Below are 13636 nucleotides of genomic sequence, written 5' to 3'. Positions count from 1 at the left end.
ATATAAAATACAAAAATAATTTTAAAACCAAATATGAATGATGAATTTTTTAAAAACCAATTATGAACAATAAAAAATATTTTAAAACCAAATATGAATGATTAAAACTATTTTACAAATGTTTTTTTAAGCTTTTTGCAGTTTTTAAAATGTTTACAAATGTGCAAAAGCCCTGCGCCCCCTCCGAAACCCCCCCCAACATTTTCACATTGTCATTATGGGGTATTGTGTGTAGAATTTTGAGAATAAAAGTGCATTTTTTCCAATTTGGAATACATTCATTGTAACAACAATTCTAAAGCCAAATATGAACGATAACAATAATTTTAAAACTAAATATGAATTGTAAACATTTTTTTAAACAAAATATGAACTGTAAGGAGTTAAACTAAATATGAACCATGAACATAATTAAAAAAACAAACATGAACCATAAAAATCATTTTAAAACCAAATATGAATGATGCAAAATTATTTTAAAACCAAATATAAATTATATTTTTTTCCCCCAAACCAACTATGAACTGTAAGGAGTTTAAAACCACATATAAATAACAAAAATAATTTTAAAACCAAATATGAATGATGAAAAATTATTTTAAAACCAATTATGAACAATACAAATAATTTAAAAACCAAATATGAATGATAAAAACTATTTTACAAATGGTTTTTTTTTTTAAGCTTTTTGCAGTTTTTAAAATTTGAACAAATTTGCAAAAGCCCCGCGCCCCCTCCGAAAAAAACCAAAACATTTTCACATTGTCATTATGGGGTATTGTGTGTAGAATTTTGAGAATAAAAGTGAATTTATTCCAATTTGGAATACATTCATTGTAACACCAATATGAACGATAATAATTTTAAAACTAAATATGAATTGTATATATATATATATATATATATATACACATTTTTTAAATATGAACTAAGGAGTTTAAAACTAAATATGAAACAAAAATGTAAAAACCAAACATGAACCATACAAATCATTTTGAAACCAAATATGAATGATGCAAAATTATTTTAAAACCAAATATGAATGAGGAAAAATTATTTTAAAACCAATTATGAACAATAAAAATATTTTAAAAAACCAAATATAAATGATAACTATTTTACAAATGTTTTTTTTTTTTTTTTTTTAAGCTTTTTGCAGTTTTTAAAATTTTTACAAATTTGCACCCCCTCAGAAAACTTTTTTTTTTTCCACATTGTCATTATGGGGTATTGTGTGTAGAATTTTGAGAATAAAAGTGAATTTATTCCAATTTGGAATACATTCATTGTAACAATTCTAACAATGGTTAGTAAACACTTCATAAATCATTTTGTCATTTAAAACGTTTTTTTTTCTCCATTTTTGTTAAGTGCATCTTTTGGTCATTGTATTTTAGTTTCATAATGAGATTTTTTTTCCCCAGCTTATTTTAATTTTATTTTGAAATATAAAATACCAAAAAAAATAATACAATTGTGTATATTTTTATTCTATATTTCATGTAACAAAGATGAAGAAACAAATGGCAAGAAAAAAGGCCAAAACCAGATGTTTTGTTAAATTCAGGGACTGGAGCGGGACGTTGCTACTTAAAGACTGTGGACTGGCCTGTAGGACCGGTGACAGAAAGACCAGGGGCCGTACTTATCAAGCTTCTTAGAGTGCCATTTTACACTTAAGTCCTGAGAATTTGCGAAATTTAGTCCTACTCTCAAACTTAAGAATAAAAGCTTTTTATCAACGTTCTTAAGTCTAAGAATCACTCCTACTCTCCACGATATTTAAGAGACCTTCAGATGTGTCTTAAGTGGTTAGGAGTTGCCAGCAGGGGATGGCACTGAGGCGAGAGACGTGCGCGAACGTTCAGGGAACGGAACAATGTTTTGTTTTTTTGATGACGAGCAGCTGATCAAACGGTATCGTTTAGACAGAGCGGATATTATTTTTGTCACAGATTTAATACTTTTCGATTCCTTGTTGATTTCTGCATGTGTCTGCAGTGGGCTAGTATATATAGAGCCACCCACACCAGTTTCAAATTAGTTGCCTAATTAATGAATTGGAAAGAAAATGTTATGACAGTAGCGTATGTGTGTGGCCGTGAGGTGAGTGACGTCAGTGAGTGTGTGGGCGAGAGAAGAGAGGGAGCGGTAGCGTGAGTGCCGGCGGGGACTAGTTTGTTTTGTATTATTTTGTAGTTTATTGTCAAAATATACACTCCCATTGTCCACTTAAATATTTCCAAGCTATTTCTTTATTCTTAGACAACGGATTCCCTTCCGTGATTGGTCATTTCTATGGACACAGAAATGACGTCACCTAAAATTCCGTTTACGGCACATAGTAATGTCGTAATTCAGCTCTGAGTGTGACACTTAAGATTCAGTCCTACACTTCGCTGAAAGTGTGAGTAAGACGCTTGATAACTAACTTTTAAGTGCAGCTTTCAGCGAAGAATTTATTTACTCTTAAGTCAACTCTTAGCAGACTTCTTAGGAGTAATTCTAAGAAGCTTGATAAGTACGGCCCCAGATGATCATGGATCAATAAGTTTGACATATAAACACAGACGGGCCAGTTCGAGAGTTTGTCTGAAAACAACTTCCAGCTCCCAAATGAGAACACTTTTGCTCCTTTTTTGATGATTCCTCAATTTTCATTTTTGTTATCAAATAAAAAAAACATTTTTTCCCCCCCCCATCTAGTCATTGCTTTCTACCACTGTAAAAAAAGGAACATTTTATTTTTCTATTTCAAAATAAAATTCCAATTTAGCGATTTTTTATTTTCAGTGATGAAATGAAAATTCAAAGACCAACACACAGACAGACCATTTTTTCCCCCCACTTTGGATATTAACTTGTTGTTTTGAATTCTAGAACATTTTGAGGCTGCCGATCATGTTGTGGCGGTTGCTATGACAACGGTTTTCGTGCTGCCTTCGCATTTTGTGTTTCGCAATTTTTTCTTACTCAAAGAAATGTCGAGAGAAAGTTACGGCCTTCTAAGTATCCATCTGATTGTAAACAGGAAATGTTTTGCTTAAACATGGGAGACGGCAGTAATACAGCATCAATCACAAAAGAAAGCCATTTGGAGAGTAGCAGTTACTATTTAAATTCAGGCTGTCATCTTAATCAACTCATTTGGCCAAAGTCCCTCGGACGAGTTCAGTAAAGTACGAACCCTGTTTGTGGTCTAAAAAAGGCAGACTTCCTGTTTGTTTTCAAACATGGATTCGAGAGACTTTTCCGAGCGTCCTGTCACGATAGACGTCGTGATCATACGTGAATCTGGTGGCGGGGGGAACATTTTTATTTTCATCTTCGAGGGGGCGCTAGAGAGTCCATTTAGACCTCTGCAAAATTTAAAATTTTTCACGCGCTTGCAAAAACTGAGTTTCCCTGCATGTTAAAGGCCTAAAACGCAATTTCGGGGCCATCGCAGTGGTTAGGGTGCAAGCAGAACCAAGGGCAAGGGGATATGAAAGAGTCGTATCCTGTAGACAGAGCAGGCCAATGCAGTGAAGAGAAGCAATACAACATCAATCACATGTGTACTGACTCAAACGTCAATTCTGCCACAACAGTTCCAGGACCGTGATCCGAGTGAGCGCCCCCCAGCTCTCTGGGAGGGATTCTGGTCCGAGTCACTTTGACGAGCTGTCGCCTTTGGAAGGACGACGCCCAGACTCTGGGAGGAGCAGGAAGGTGGACTACTTCTGGATCCCGACAGACCAGGACTAAGGTCGCGAACGTGGATACTTCTACTTATTACTTTTGTTGAGTACATGAAGCCTAAAGGAAGAGCATATTCGCATGGCAGAATTATTATCAGAGTAACCTTTCGTCTAACAGCAATTTTAGTAGAAGTAACGGTCCTCATGTGATTGATGTTGTATTGCTTCTCTTTACAGCATTGGCTTGTTCTGTGCCTAAAAGAGAAGACACATTTATAGGGTTTAAAGGCCTACTGAAAGCCACTACTACCGACCACGCAGTCTGATAGTTTATATATCAATGATGAAATCTTAACATTGCAACACATGCCAATACGGCCGGGTTAACTTATAAAGTGACATTTAAAACTTCCCGGGAAATATCCGGCTGAAACGTCGCGGTATGACGACGTATGCGCGTAACGGGAGTTATGGTACCCGTAGAATCCTATACAAAAAGCTCTGTTTTCATTTCATAATTCCACAGTATTCTGGACATCTTTTGCAATTTGTTTAATGAACAATGAAGGCTGCAAAGAAGACAGTTGTAGGTGGGATCGGTGTATTAGCAGCGGACTACAGCAACACAACCAGGAGGACTTTGTTGGAGCGCTAGCCGCCGACCTCACCTTGACTTCCTACGTCTCCGGGCCGCCAAACGCATCGGGTGAAGTCCTTCGTCCTTCTGCCGATCGCTGGAACGCAGGTGAGCACGGGTGTTGATGAGCAGATGAGGGCTGGCTGGCGTAGGCGGAGAGCTAATGTTTTTAGCATAGCTCTGTGAGGTCCCGTTGCTAAGTTAGCTTCAATGGCGTCGTTAGCACAGCATTGTTAACCTTCGCCAGCCTGGAAAGCATTAACCGTGTATTTACATGTCCACGGTTTAATAGTATTGTTGACTTTCTATCTATCCTTGCAGTCAGGGGTTTATTTTTTTGTTTCTATATGCAGTTAAAGCACGATGCTATCACGTTAGCTCATAGCTAAAGCATTTCGCAGATGTATTGTCGTGGAGATAAAAGGCACTGAATGTCCATTTCGCGTTCTCGACTCTCATTTTCAAGAGGATATAGTATCCGAGGTGGTTTAAAATACAAATCCGTGATCCACAATAAAAAAAGGAGAGTGTGGAATCCAATGAGCCAGCTTGTACCTAAGTTACGGTCAGAGCGAAAAAAGATACGTCCATCACTGCCTCTCAAGTCGTTCACTGTAACGTTCCTCATCTACGAATCTTTCATCCTCGCTCAAATTAATGGGGTAATCATCACTTTCTCGGTCCGAATCTCTCTCGCTCCATTGTAAACAATGGGGAATTGTGAGGAATACTAGCTCCTGTGACGTCACGCTACTTCCGGTACAGGCAAGGCTTTTTTTTTTTTTTATCAGCGAGCAAAAGTTGCGAACTTTATCGTCGATTTTCTCTACTAAATCCTTTCAGCAAAAATATGGCAATATCGCGAAATGCTCAAGTATGACACATAGAATGGATCTGCTATTCCCGTTTAAATAAAAAATAATCATTTCAGTAGGCCTTTAAATGAGGGATGTTGTGAGTTTGTGAGGCCCTTTGAGGCATTTGTGTTGAAGTGCTATACAAATAAAATTGGATTGATTGATATAGACTAGAGATGTCCGATATTATCGGCCGATAAATGCTTTAAAATGTGATATCAGAAATGATCGGTATCGGTTTTAAAAAGTAAAATTTAGGACTTTTTAAAACGCCGCTGTGTACACGGACGTAGGGAGAAGTACAGAGCGCCAATAAACCTTAAAGGCACTGCCTTTGCGTGCCGGCCCAATCACACAATATCTATGGCTTTTCACACACACAAGTGAATGCAACGCATACTTGGTCAACAGCCATACAGGTCACACTGAGGGTTGTCGTATAAACAACTTTAACACTGTTACAAATATGCGCCACACTGTGAACCCACACCAAACAAGAATGACAAACATTTCGGGAGAACATCCGCACCGTAACACAACATAAACGCAACAGAACAAATACCCAGAACCCCTTGCAGCACTAACTCTTCCGGGACGCTACAATATACACCCCCCGCTACCCCTCATGCTCTCCCAGGGAGAGCATGTCCCAAATTCCAAGCTGCTGTTTTGAGGCATGTTAAAAAAAATAATGCACTTTGTGACTTCAATAATAAATATGGCAGTGCCATGTTGGCATCTTTTTCCATAACTTGAGTTGATTTATTTTGGAAAACCTTGTTACATTTGTTTAATGCATCCAGCGGGGCATCACAACAAAATTAGGCATGTGTTAATTCCACAACTGTATATATCGATATCGGAATCGGTAATTAAGAGTTGGACAATATCGGCAAAAAAGCCATTATCGGACATCTCTAATATAAACCCTTAAAAAATTCCAGTTTTGTCTTCTAGCCGTCTATAGCATTTTTTACCCGTAAAGATTCTTCATTCAATATAATATAACTAAAATATTTCTTACGAAACCGTCCCATGTGTGATGTCTGTAGGAGTGTTTTCATGCCTATTTGTATACGCTACCGTAATGTAATCAAGCTAGCATTGTTAGCATTAGCGAATATGCCAACACATTTACGAGTGTCTGTTAGTATTAACTCACAAAGGCAGTCTTTTTGTATTGTTTCAGTTTCACAAATTCCTCAGTAAATTCACTAAAACGTCACCGTGGAGTTTAGCTGATTGGAGAGCTAGTTTACGCAGCTAGTGGGTCCATGACGATGACTTCTGTTTTGTTTGATCAGCCATTTTACTGCCGCGTTACAGACAGCATTTGGAAACAAAGTATGTAAATCAACATTTACAAAATCTTTGTGTAAATAACTCATTTCACAACGTATATATCTGCGGCTTATTGCCTGATGCGGCTAATTTGGAAAAAATATAGTCTAAAATTTAGTGGGTGCGGCTTATACCAGTTCGGAAATTTGGTATCTCACGATAAAATAAAAAATCAAGATAAATACAAAAAAAAAAAAAATTGTATATAAACATGGCCACTTTTTTTCTTTAACAGAGGAAACAGGAAAATTGCAAAGCAAGGTTGGTTGCATGAACAAAGGCACTCACTAACTGAGCAACGCAGGAATTGATCACTGATCAGTGGGAGTGACACGCTAACAGTCAATCAGGTAACAGTATCAACTATCAAGTATTGGCTGATTCTTTGCACGGAGTGAGAAGCGAAAGTCAAAATGAAGAAATTGTGGATAAAAGAGGAAAAGTCACTTGGATAGTTTGGCACTTTTTTTTGGATGTTTTCAGAGGGACCATAGTCAGACCAAAAAGTATGTAAATGATGCAAGGCAAGACCGCTAATACCGCACCACCTTAGCCGAGCTCACCCTTTAGAGCACACCTGTAACTTCCTGCCACTAAACTGCAGAAAATAGTTCTCAGGTTTCTCTGTTTACATTTTCACACTTTGCACCATTTTCTTAAACTTCAAGCATTTCTTATTTTTGCACCTTCATTTAAAGAGCTTATTAAGTGTTTAATATGATTTTACTATTGTGCTACGTTTTCCATGCTTGTGTTGACATTTACTCTGATTATATTCAGAGGAAGTTACATTTCAAATAAAAATATCTACGTATTTTTCTCCTGCTATTTTCCGTAAGTTATACAAAATGTTGAGCAATAAAAAACACTTATCACGATACCGTTTTCAGCCATATTTGAAAGGTTTTAACATTTTCATACTGCATATATTGAGAATTGGCTTAAATGAGTTGTAAAGTTGACTAGCATGTCTTTCCGCAAATGCGCTTTCAAAAAAAACAAAAAAAAAACATTTTCACTATCAGCACTAATTGAGTCTTAGTTCCCCCCATTTAGTTCTGGACTGTACGTGACACACCGACAAGCAGCTAAGATCAAACATAAGGGGACAGTCGGTGCTCATGTACTGGACTTTATTGACATTAAAGCAGGTGCACAATCATAACGAGGACTTTAAGGAGTACAATTCAGCAGTTAATCTAGGAGGATCCATTAATCATTTCATCAATTTAAGAAGCAAACATTAAAAAATGTACTTTCATGAATAGCGTCACTTGTCTGTTACATGATCTTATTATTCATGGTTAGCACGGTAGTACTGGTATGGTTACTATTAAATCAAATATTTTTGTGCACAGGCTCGGGTTTCAGGTTGCGACACGACATCATCACCCCGGCTCTGAACCGCACAGTCCAACTAACTCAGGAGGTAGGAACTCGCTCATGATTGGTTCAAGAGGAACGTCTGAAGAGCACTTTTATTCAAAGAAAAAAGCAAGCATAGGGCGACTAACCGCGGATTTCATGGGTGACTAAAGACTGGCCACTCCCCCCATCGCCTTTTTACAGGTTTAAGATTGAACTAGTCGTTTGTTTTGGGGAGAGTTAATTGGTCAAACACTAAATGAGGACACGGAGAATACAAAACAAACAAAAAAAAGTGGGGTCAGTCCACATGTTAGACTTGATGTCGCTGAAACACTCACCAGGCGACAGGCTATGAAGGGGCGGGCCCAGGTGAGCGGCGCCGCTCGTTAGTGGTTAACGCACTTGATAACGGAAGCGAACACAAAAGGGAAAAAAAAAAAGGCAAAGGTGGAAATCTTCATATGACTGCGTGACGCTTCTCAATCGACTTCCTCCTCAGACTCCTCCTCCTCGGCCGTCTCCAACCAGGTGAGCCACTGATTGACCTGCAGGGGGAGAAACATGTACGACTCAACGGTCAACTCGCAGCACGAGTACTAAATAACACAACTTTTTTACTTCCGACACCAATACTGGGGCCTTGAGCGCTGGCCGATATCGATCCGATATTAGCAGGAACCCTGTATACTTTTATTTTGTAGTGTGGAATGTTAGAAAAGGTTTGATCAAGTGAAAAGACTTATGCTGACTTAAAATTGAAGTGGAGTGGTAACTCTTTTTTAGGGTGACACCTAGCGGCCACAACCACTTATGACGCAGTAAGCTGAATGATGCGGACACATTTGTTACTGGATAATTCTACATCGCTTCTGCCTTGGAGACTTTTTGTTTGTGTAAATAATATGCACCTATAAATATTTGATACTCGTTTATATTGACAAATGTTTTTTTTATTGTTCAATGACTATTACGTATGTCTAGCTTGCGTGCTAAGCTGTTGTGTAGCTGCTTGCTGCTAGTAGCATATAACCTAGCATGTTTACCTTTTGTAAACGACTTGAGTAAAAGAAGAAAATGTTTATAGGAGGACTTTTAGATGTTAACTGGCTGTCCAGCTTTGCACCAGTAAACATGCTGCAAGACCGCTTGTATCGCACATGATATCACGCTGCATGACTGCTTGTATCGGAGATATCACATGCATGCTGATATAAATAATAATAATGGATTAGATTTTATATAGCACTTTTCTATTATTAGATACTCAAAGCGCTCACAGAGAAGTGAGAACCCATCATTCATTCACACCTGTTTGATATCATCTGATACTTGTTTTTTTGATGATATCGAATCAAGACAAAATGGATTTAACCCACTTAAACTTTCTTATATTCTGTCACAAGGTGTCAAACTAAAGGCCAGATCTGGACCGCCACATTATATGCGGCCCCCAAAGCCTGGGAATTTTTTTTCCGATAACATACTTGACCTTTTTTTACAACATGTATATGTTCTTTCAATTTTGACAGAAAAAATTGCATATCGTTTAAACTTTAATAATATCTCCATCATGCCAAATATTATATACTGTATTACATTTTTGTAAAGATAAAAATAAATACCCTAATATCCGGACTATAAGCCGCAACATTTATCCTACACTTTTGATTGTGGTTTATAAAACGGTGCGACTATATTACTGATTTTCCTTCACACACGGCCTTAACGCAAATAGTTGTCAGCAAAAAACATGCAAAACACTAAAAAGGTGTATTACAGTTTGTGCTATGGCGCCATCTTTTGGACGAGTTCACTCACTGCAGGTGCTACTGGGTGAAAAGGTACAGTATTTTATTGTGTTGAGTGCTTTCAACCGGAAGTAGAAGTGCCTTTCCGTCTTCCAGACATTTATAGCGTTTCTACTCATATGTATTCTTCATTCATCACTCCAAACAACATTTCTAAGTTTTACAATATAACTAAAGCAATTCTTGCGTATTAAACCGTCCCATGTGTGATGTCTGTAGGAGTGTTTTCATTCATATTTGTACGTGCTATCGTAATGTAATGAATCTAGCATTAGCTAATAGGCTAAAACATTTACTAGTGTCTGTGTTAGTATACTTACTTACGTTAGTAACTTACAATAACATTCTTTTTGTTTCACAAATTCCTCAGTAAATTCACCAAAACGTCACCGTGGAGTGGTTGAGTGTGTTTAGCTGATTGGAGATTTAGCTTGCGCAGCTAGAAGGTCCATGACGATGAATTCGGTTTTGTTTGATCTGCCGTTTTACTGCCTTGTCACAGACACAGTTTGGAAACAATTAAGGTATGTAAATGATCATTTACAGAATATTTGTGTGTAAATAACTCATTTCCCAACGTGTGTATATATATATATATATATATATATATATATATATATATATATATATATATATATATATATATATATATATATATATATATATATATATATATATATATATACACATCTCTCTTTGACTTATAGTCCGGTGCGGCTAATATATGGAAAACTATTTTTTTCTAAAATTAATAGGTGCGGCTTATATGCCGGTGCGCTCTATAGTCCGGAAAATACTGTAGTTGAATATCTGTTTGTCACCTTTAATTATGATTTTAAAGCAAGTTATTCATCAATTTGCAGATACAAATTCTAATAAATGCCAATGCATACTCCTATCATCAGGTGATCACATGTTTAGACCATACCTGAAACAGAGCTTTTCCTTTCCCAGGGAATTCTTGGGTGATGTCTTCTTTCCATGCAAGGAAGGCTTCTTCTTCGATGATCTCCAAGTCGTAGAAGTTGACAAAGTAGCGCAGCAGCATGCCTGTACGACACAAGAAGGATGTCTATGATTGTGCACGTCTACCGCATAACGCTGGCGCCATACCTTTGGGGAAGCCGTTGGCGTTGCAGTGCACCTGCAGGGCGTACAGGGCGCTGACCTGCAGTTGGGTGTGGTCATGCAGGAACTTCTGCATGACGGGCTTGAAGGCCAGCAGCAGCTGCTTTTCCTGCTCCAAGTGCTCCTTGGAGGGGGCGGACAGCTGCTCGTCGCCCTCGTCAATGCAGAGTTCCTGGGCGATGTACTGCAGGAAGCTGCGGCATGACCCAAGTGTGTTACTAGAAGTAAGCGGACACTTGCAAAGAGCGCGTCCTGAGGCACCTACCTGGTCATGAGGATGTTGACAAAGCCTTTGTCTGTGTGGAGCTTGGGGGAGATGTTGTCTTTGATCCACTTGTAGATGGACTGTGGGGACGGGTCTGCCGTGATCTGCTTCAGCAGCTCCTTCTCCAGCTTCAGCAGAGGGAACAGGAAGCTCAGGCCTTTCTCCTCCAGGATCTCCAGCATGCGGTCCCTGTTCTGGTCGATTTCTGCACACACACGTTTACAATTACAGCGGAAACTTGATTTATCAACTTAAAATCGGTTCCTGGACATGGTTTGTAAACCAAAAAGTTTGTATGGTGAGGCAGAGTTCCATGTTAACATGAATAATTGGTTCTCGTCTCGACAAAAGTCCAAATGCCCACTTTGAAGATACTAATAATATATATACGCATTTTTTTTTTTTCATAGTTTGGCCGGGCTCCAGTGCGACTTAGGAAAAAAAACATAAGTCGCACTGGAGCCCGGCCAAACTATGAAAAAAACTGCGACTTATAGTCAGAAAAATACGATATATATATAATGCTAACACGAGTGTCTGTTAATATAATTAACTTACAATGGCATTCATTTTGTATTGTTTCAGTTTCACAAATTCCTCAGTAAATTCACCAAAACGTCACCGTGGAGTTAGTCTGTTTAGCTTCTGCAGCTAGTGGGTCCATGACGATGACTTCTGTTGTTTGATCAGACGTTTTACTGCCGTGTTACAGACATAATTTGTAAACAATTAAGGTATGTAAACAAACATTTTCAAAATATTTCTGTGTAAATGACTTACTTCACAACGTATATATCTGCGGTTTATAATCAGGGGCGGCTAATATATATATTTGTGGTGACCGAGTAATAAACATGTTAACAGATGTGACGTAGGGGGCCAATAAATGACTTAATAGTTTGTACGTCGAAACATGGTTTGCACACAGGGGCATATTTGGCGTGATGTAAAGGTTTGTGAACCGAAAAGCTCGCAAACAGACGTTTTTAAATCGAGGTTCCACTGTACAGTTCTTATTCCAAGGGTTCCTAGATCTGGCACAGATACCTGGCAGCATCTTCTGCATGTTGACCCTGCTCTGCTGGAAGACGTCCGTCAGCCACTCTTTGTCCTTCAGCTTGGCGGTCTGCTGCAGGCACAGCAGGAAGAGCGGGAAGTGGGTGCCGTTCTCCAGGGGGTGCGCCAGCTCTGCCACGCTTATGAGCTCGGCGATGACGGCCCGTGCGGCGAACTGGGCCAGGTAGGACTTCACCAGGGGCACGTCCACTTCAATCTTGGGGCACTGGTCCAGGACGTTGAGGAAAGCCTGCGACGGGGGGGAAGAAAAAAAAAGGGAGTACATGTAACATGGAGAGAAAAGCGGACGCAGACTAAAGCGAAGAGACCTGCATGAAGTTCTCAGCCGTGATGAGGGCCTCAAGGCGAAGCGAGTGGATCAGAGTGCTGGCGTGCTCCTTGTCCTCTTCCGGCCGGTCCAAAGAGCATACAATGATTTTACTCAGCATCTCAGGCAGGAAGTGCTTGGGAGCCTTCATGTCCCGCACGCTGTTTACCGCCTCGCTCACGTCCTTACTGGTGAAGTACTCGCTGATGGCCGCCTCCTGAACCAGAGAGAAGACATCAGGTCTTTATGTGAATCAGCACTCTCATCTTTGATACAACTCCTAATTTAGTCCCTCAAAGACTTTGACATGCCGACAATTCACACAAATTCTACCATGTTGGAACGGTGAAAATCGGTTGAGAAATGTGGGATATGGAGAGGTTTATATATTGCCTATTCATTTTCAATGGGGGTAAATTCCTGGTAATTAGGGAATTTTCGAAACCGGGAAACATGCTAGCTCGAATGTCCAGAGTGAGTGGAGTGTGTGGATGTTGGAACAGTTCAAATCGGATGAGAAATGCGGGACATGCAGTCGATTGTATAATGCCCATTCATTGTCAGTCGGGAGAACATTCCGGGAAATTCCAGGAAACATGTTTTTGCGTTTGATATATCTGAAGTAGTGTGACTGAAAGGTTGAGAGGAGGAGGAAATCGGGTTTAAAAATTGCGCATAATTTAGGGCACTGTAGAACTTTGAATAAGTCTATTCATTTGAATGGGAATTTCTTCAAAATTTGGGAATTTCGGGTAAAACCGGGAATTTGTAAAAATATTGATACTAGCACAATTGTCCTAAATGATATGAATGGGTTGGTGTTTGAATTTTTGGAAACGTTAAAAAATGTTGACATAGTAACAGTTTGAATTGAGAATGGGTTGCACGGTTCCAATCGGATGAAACTCATGGGCTGTGGAGCGTGCCAAACTTTTGTGGTGGAATAATAGATGATTTTTGGATGTAGAATGTTATGTGTGAATGCTTGGACATTCACACAATAATAGGTCAACTCTACTGATTAAACGGCACAATTGTTGTAGCCTACTTCCTGTTCCTGTCGACAGCGCTAAGCCTTCTGGGTAATGTAGTATATAGATATTTGACATATTTATCTAACATTTATTTATGAAGGGGAAGACATTTTCACTTGCAATGCTGACCGAGC

General features: G+C 38.9%; 1 protein-coding gene across 1 annotated transcript in view; it reads right to left on the bottom strand.

The window, feature by feature from the left end:
* Positions 1-7631: 7631 nt before the first annotated feature.
* Positions 7632-13636, bottom strand: part of LOC133645962 (eukaryotic translation initiation factor 4 gamma 2-like) — a 33432-nt gene continuing 27427 nt past the window's right edge. Inside the window, exons 16-21 of the mRNA XM_062040885.1 lie at positions 12470-12685; positions 12132-12390; positions 11085-11289; positions 10805-11013; positions 10620-10741; positions 7632-8428 (exon numbers count right to left, since the gene is read on the bottom strand). Coding sequence (XP_061896869.1) covers positions 8363-8428; positions 10620-10741; positions 10805-11013; positions 11085-11289; positions 12132-12390; positions 12470-12685 — 1077 coding nt within the window. The 3' untranslated portion in view covers positions 7632-8362. The remainder of the gene's footprint in view (positions 8429-10619; positions 10742-10804; positions 11014-11084; positions 11290-12131; positions 12391-12469; positions 12686-13636) is intronic.

The sequence above is a fragment of the Entelurus aequoreus genome, linkage group LG03, assembly GCF_033978785.1.
Source record: "Entelurus aequoreus isolate RoL-2023_Sb linkage group LG03, RoL_Eaeq_v1.1, whole genome shotgun sequence".
Classification (NCBI taxonomy): domain Eukaryota; kingdom Metazoa; phylum Chordata; class Actinopteri; order Syngnathiformes; family Syngnathidae; genus Entelurus; species Entelurus aequoreus.
This window is presented reverse-complemented; position numbering and strand designations above follow the sequence as displayed.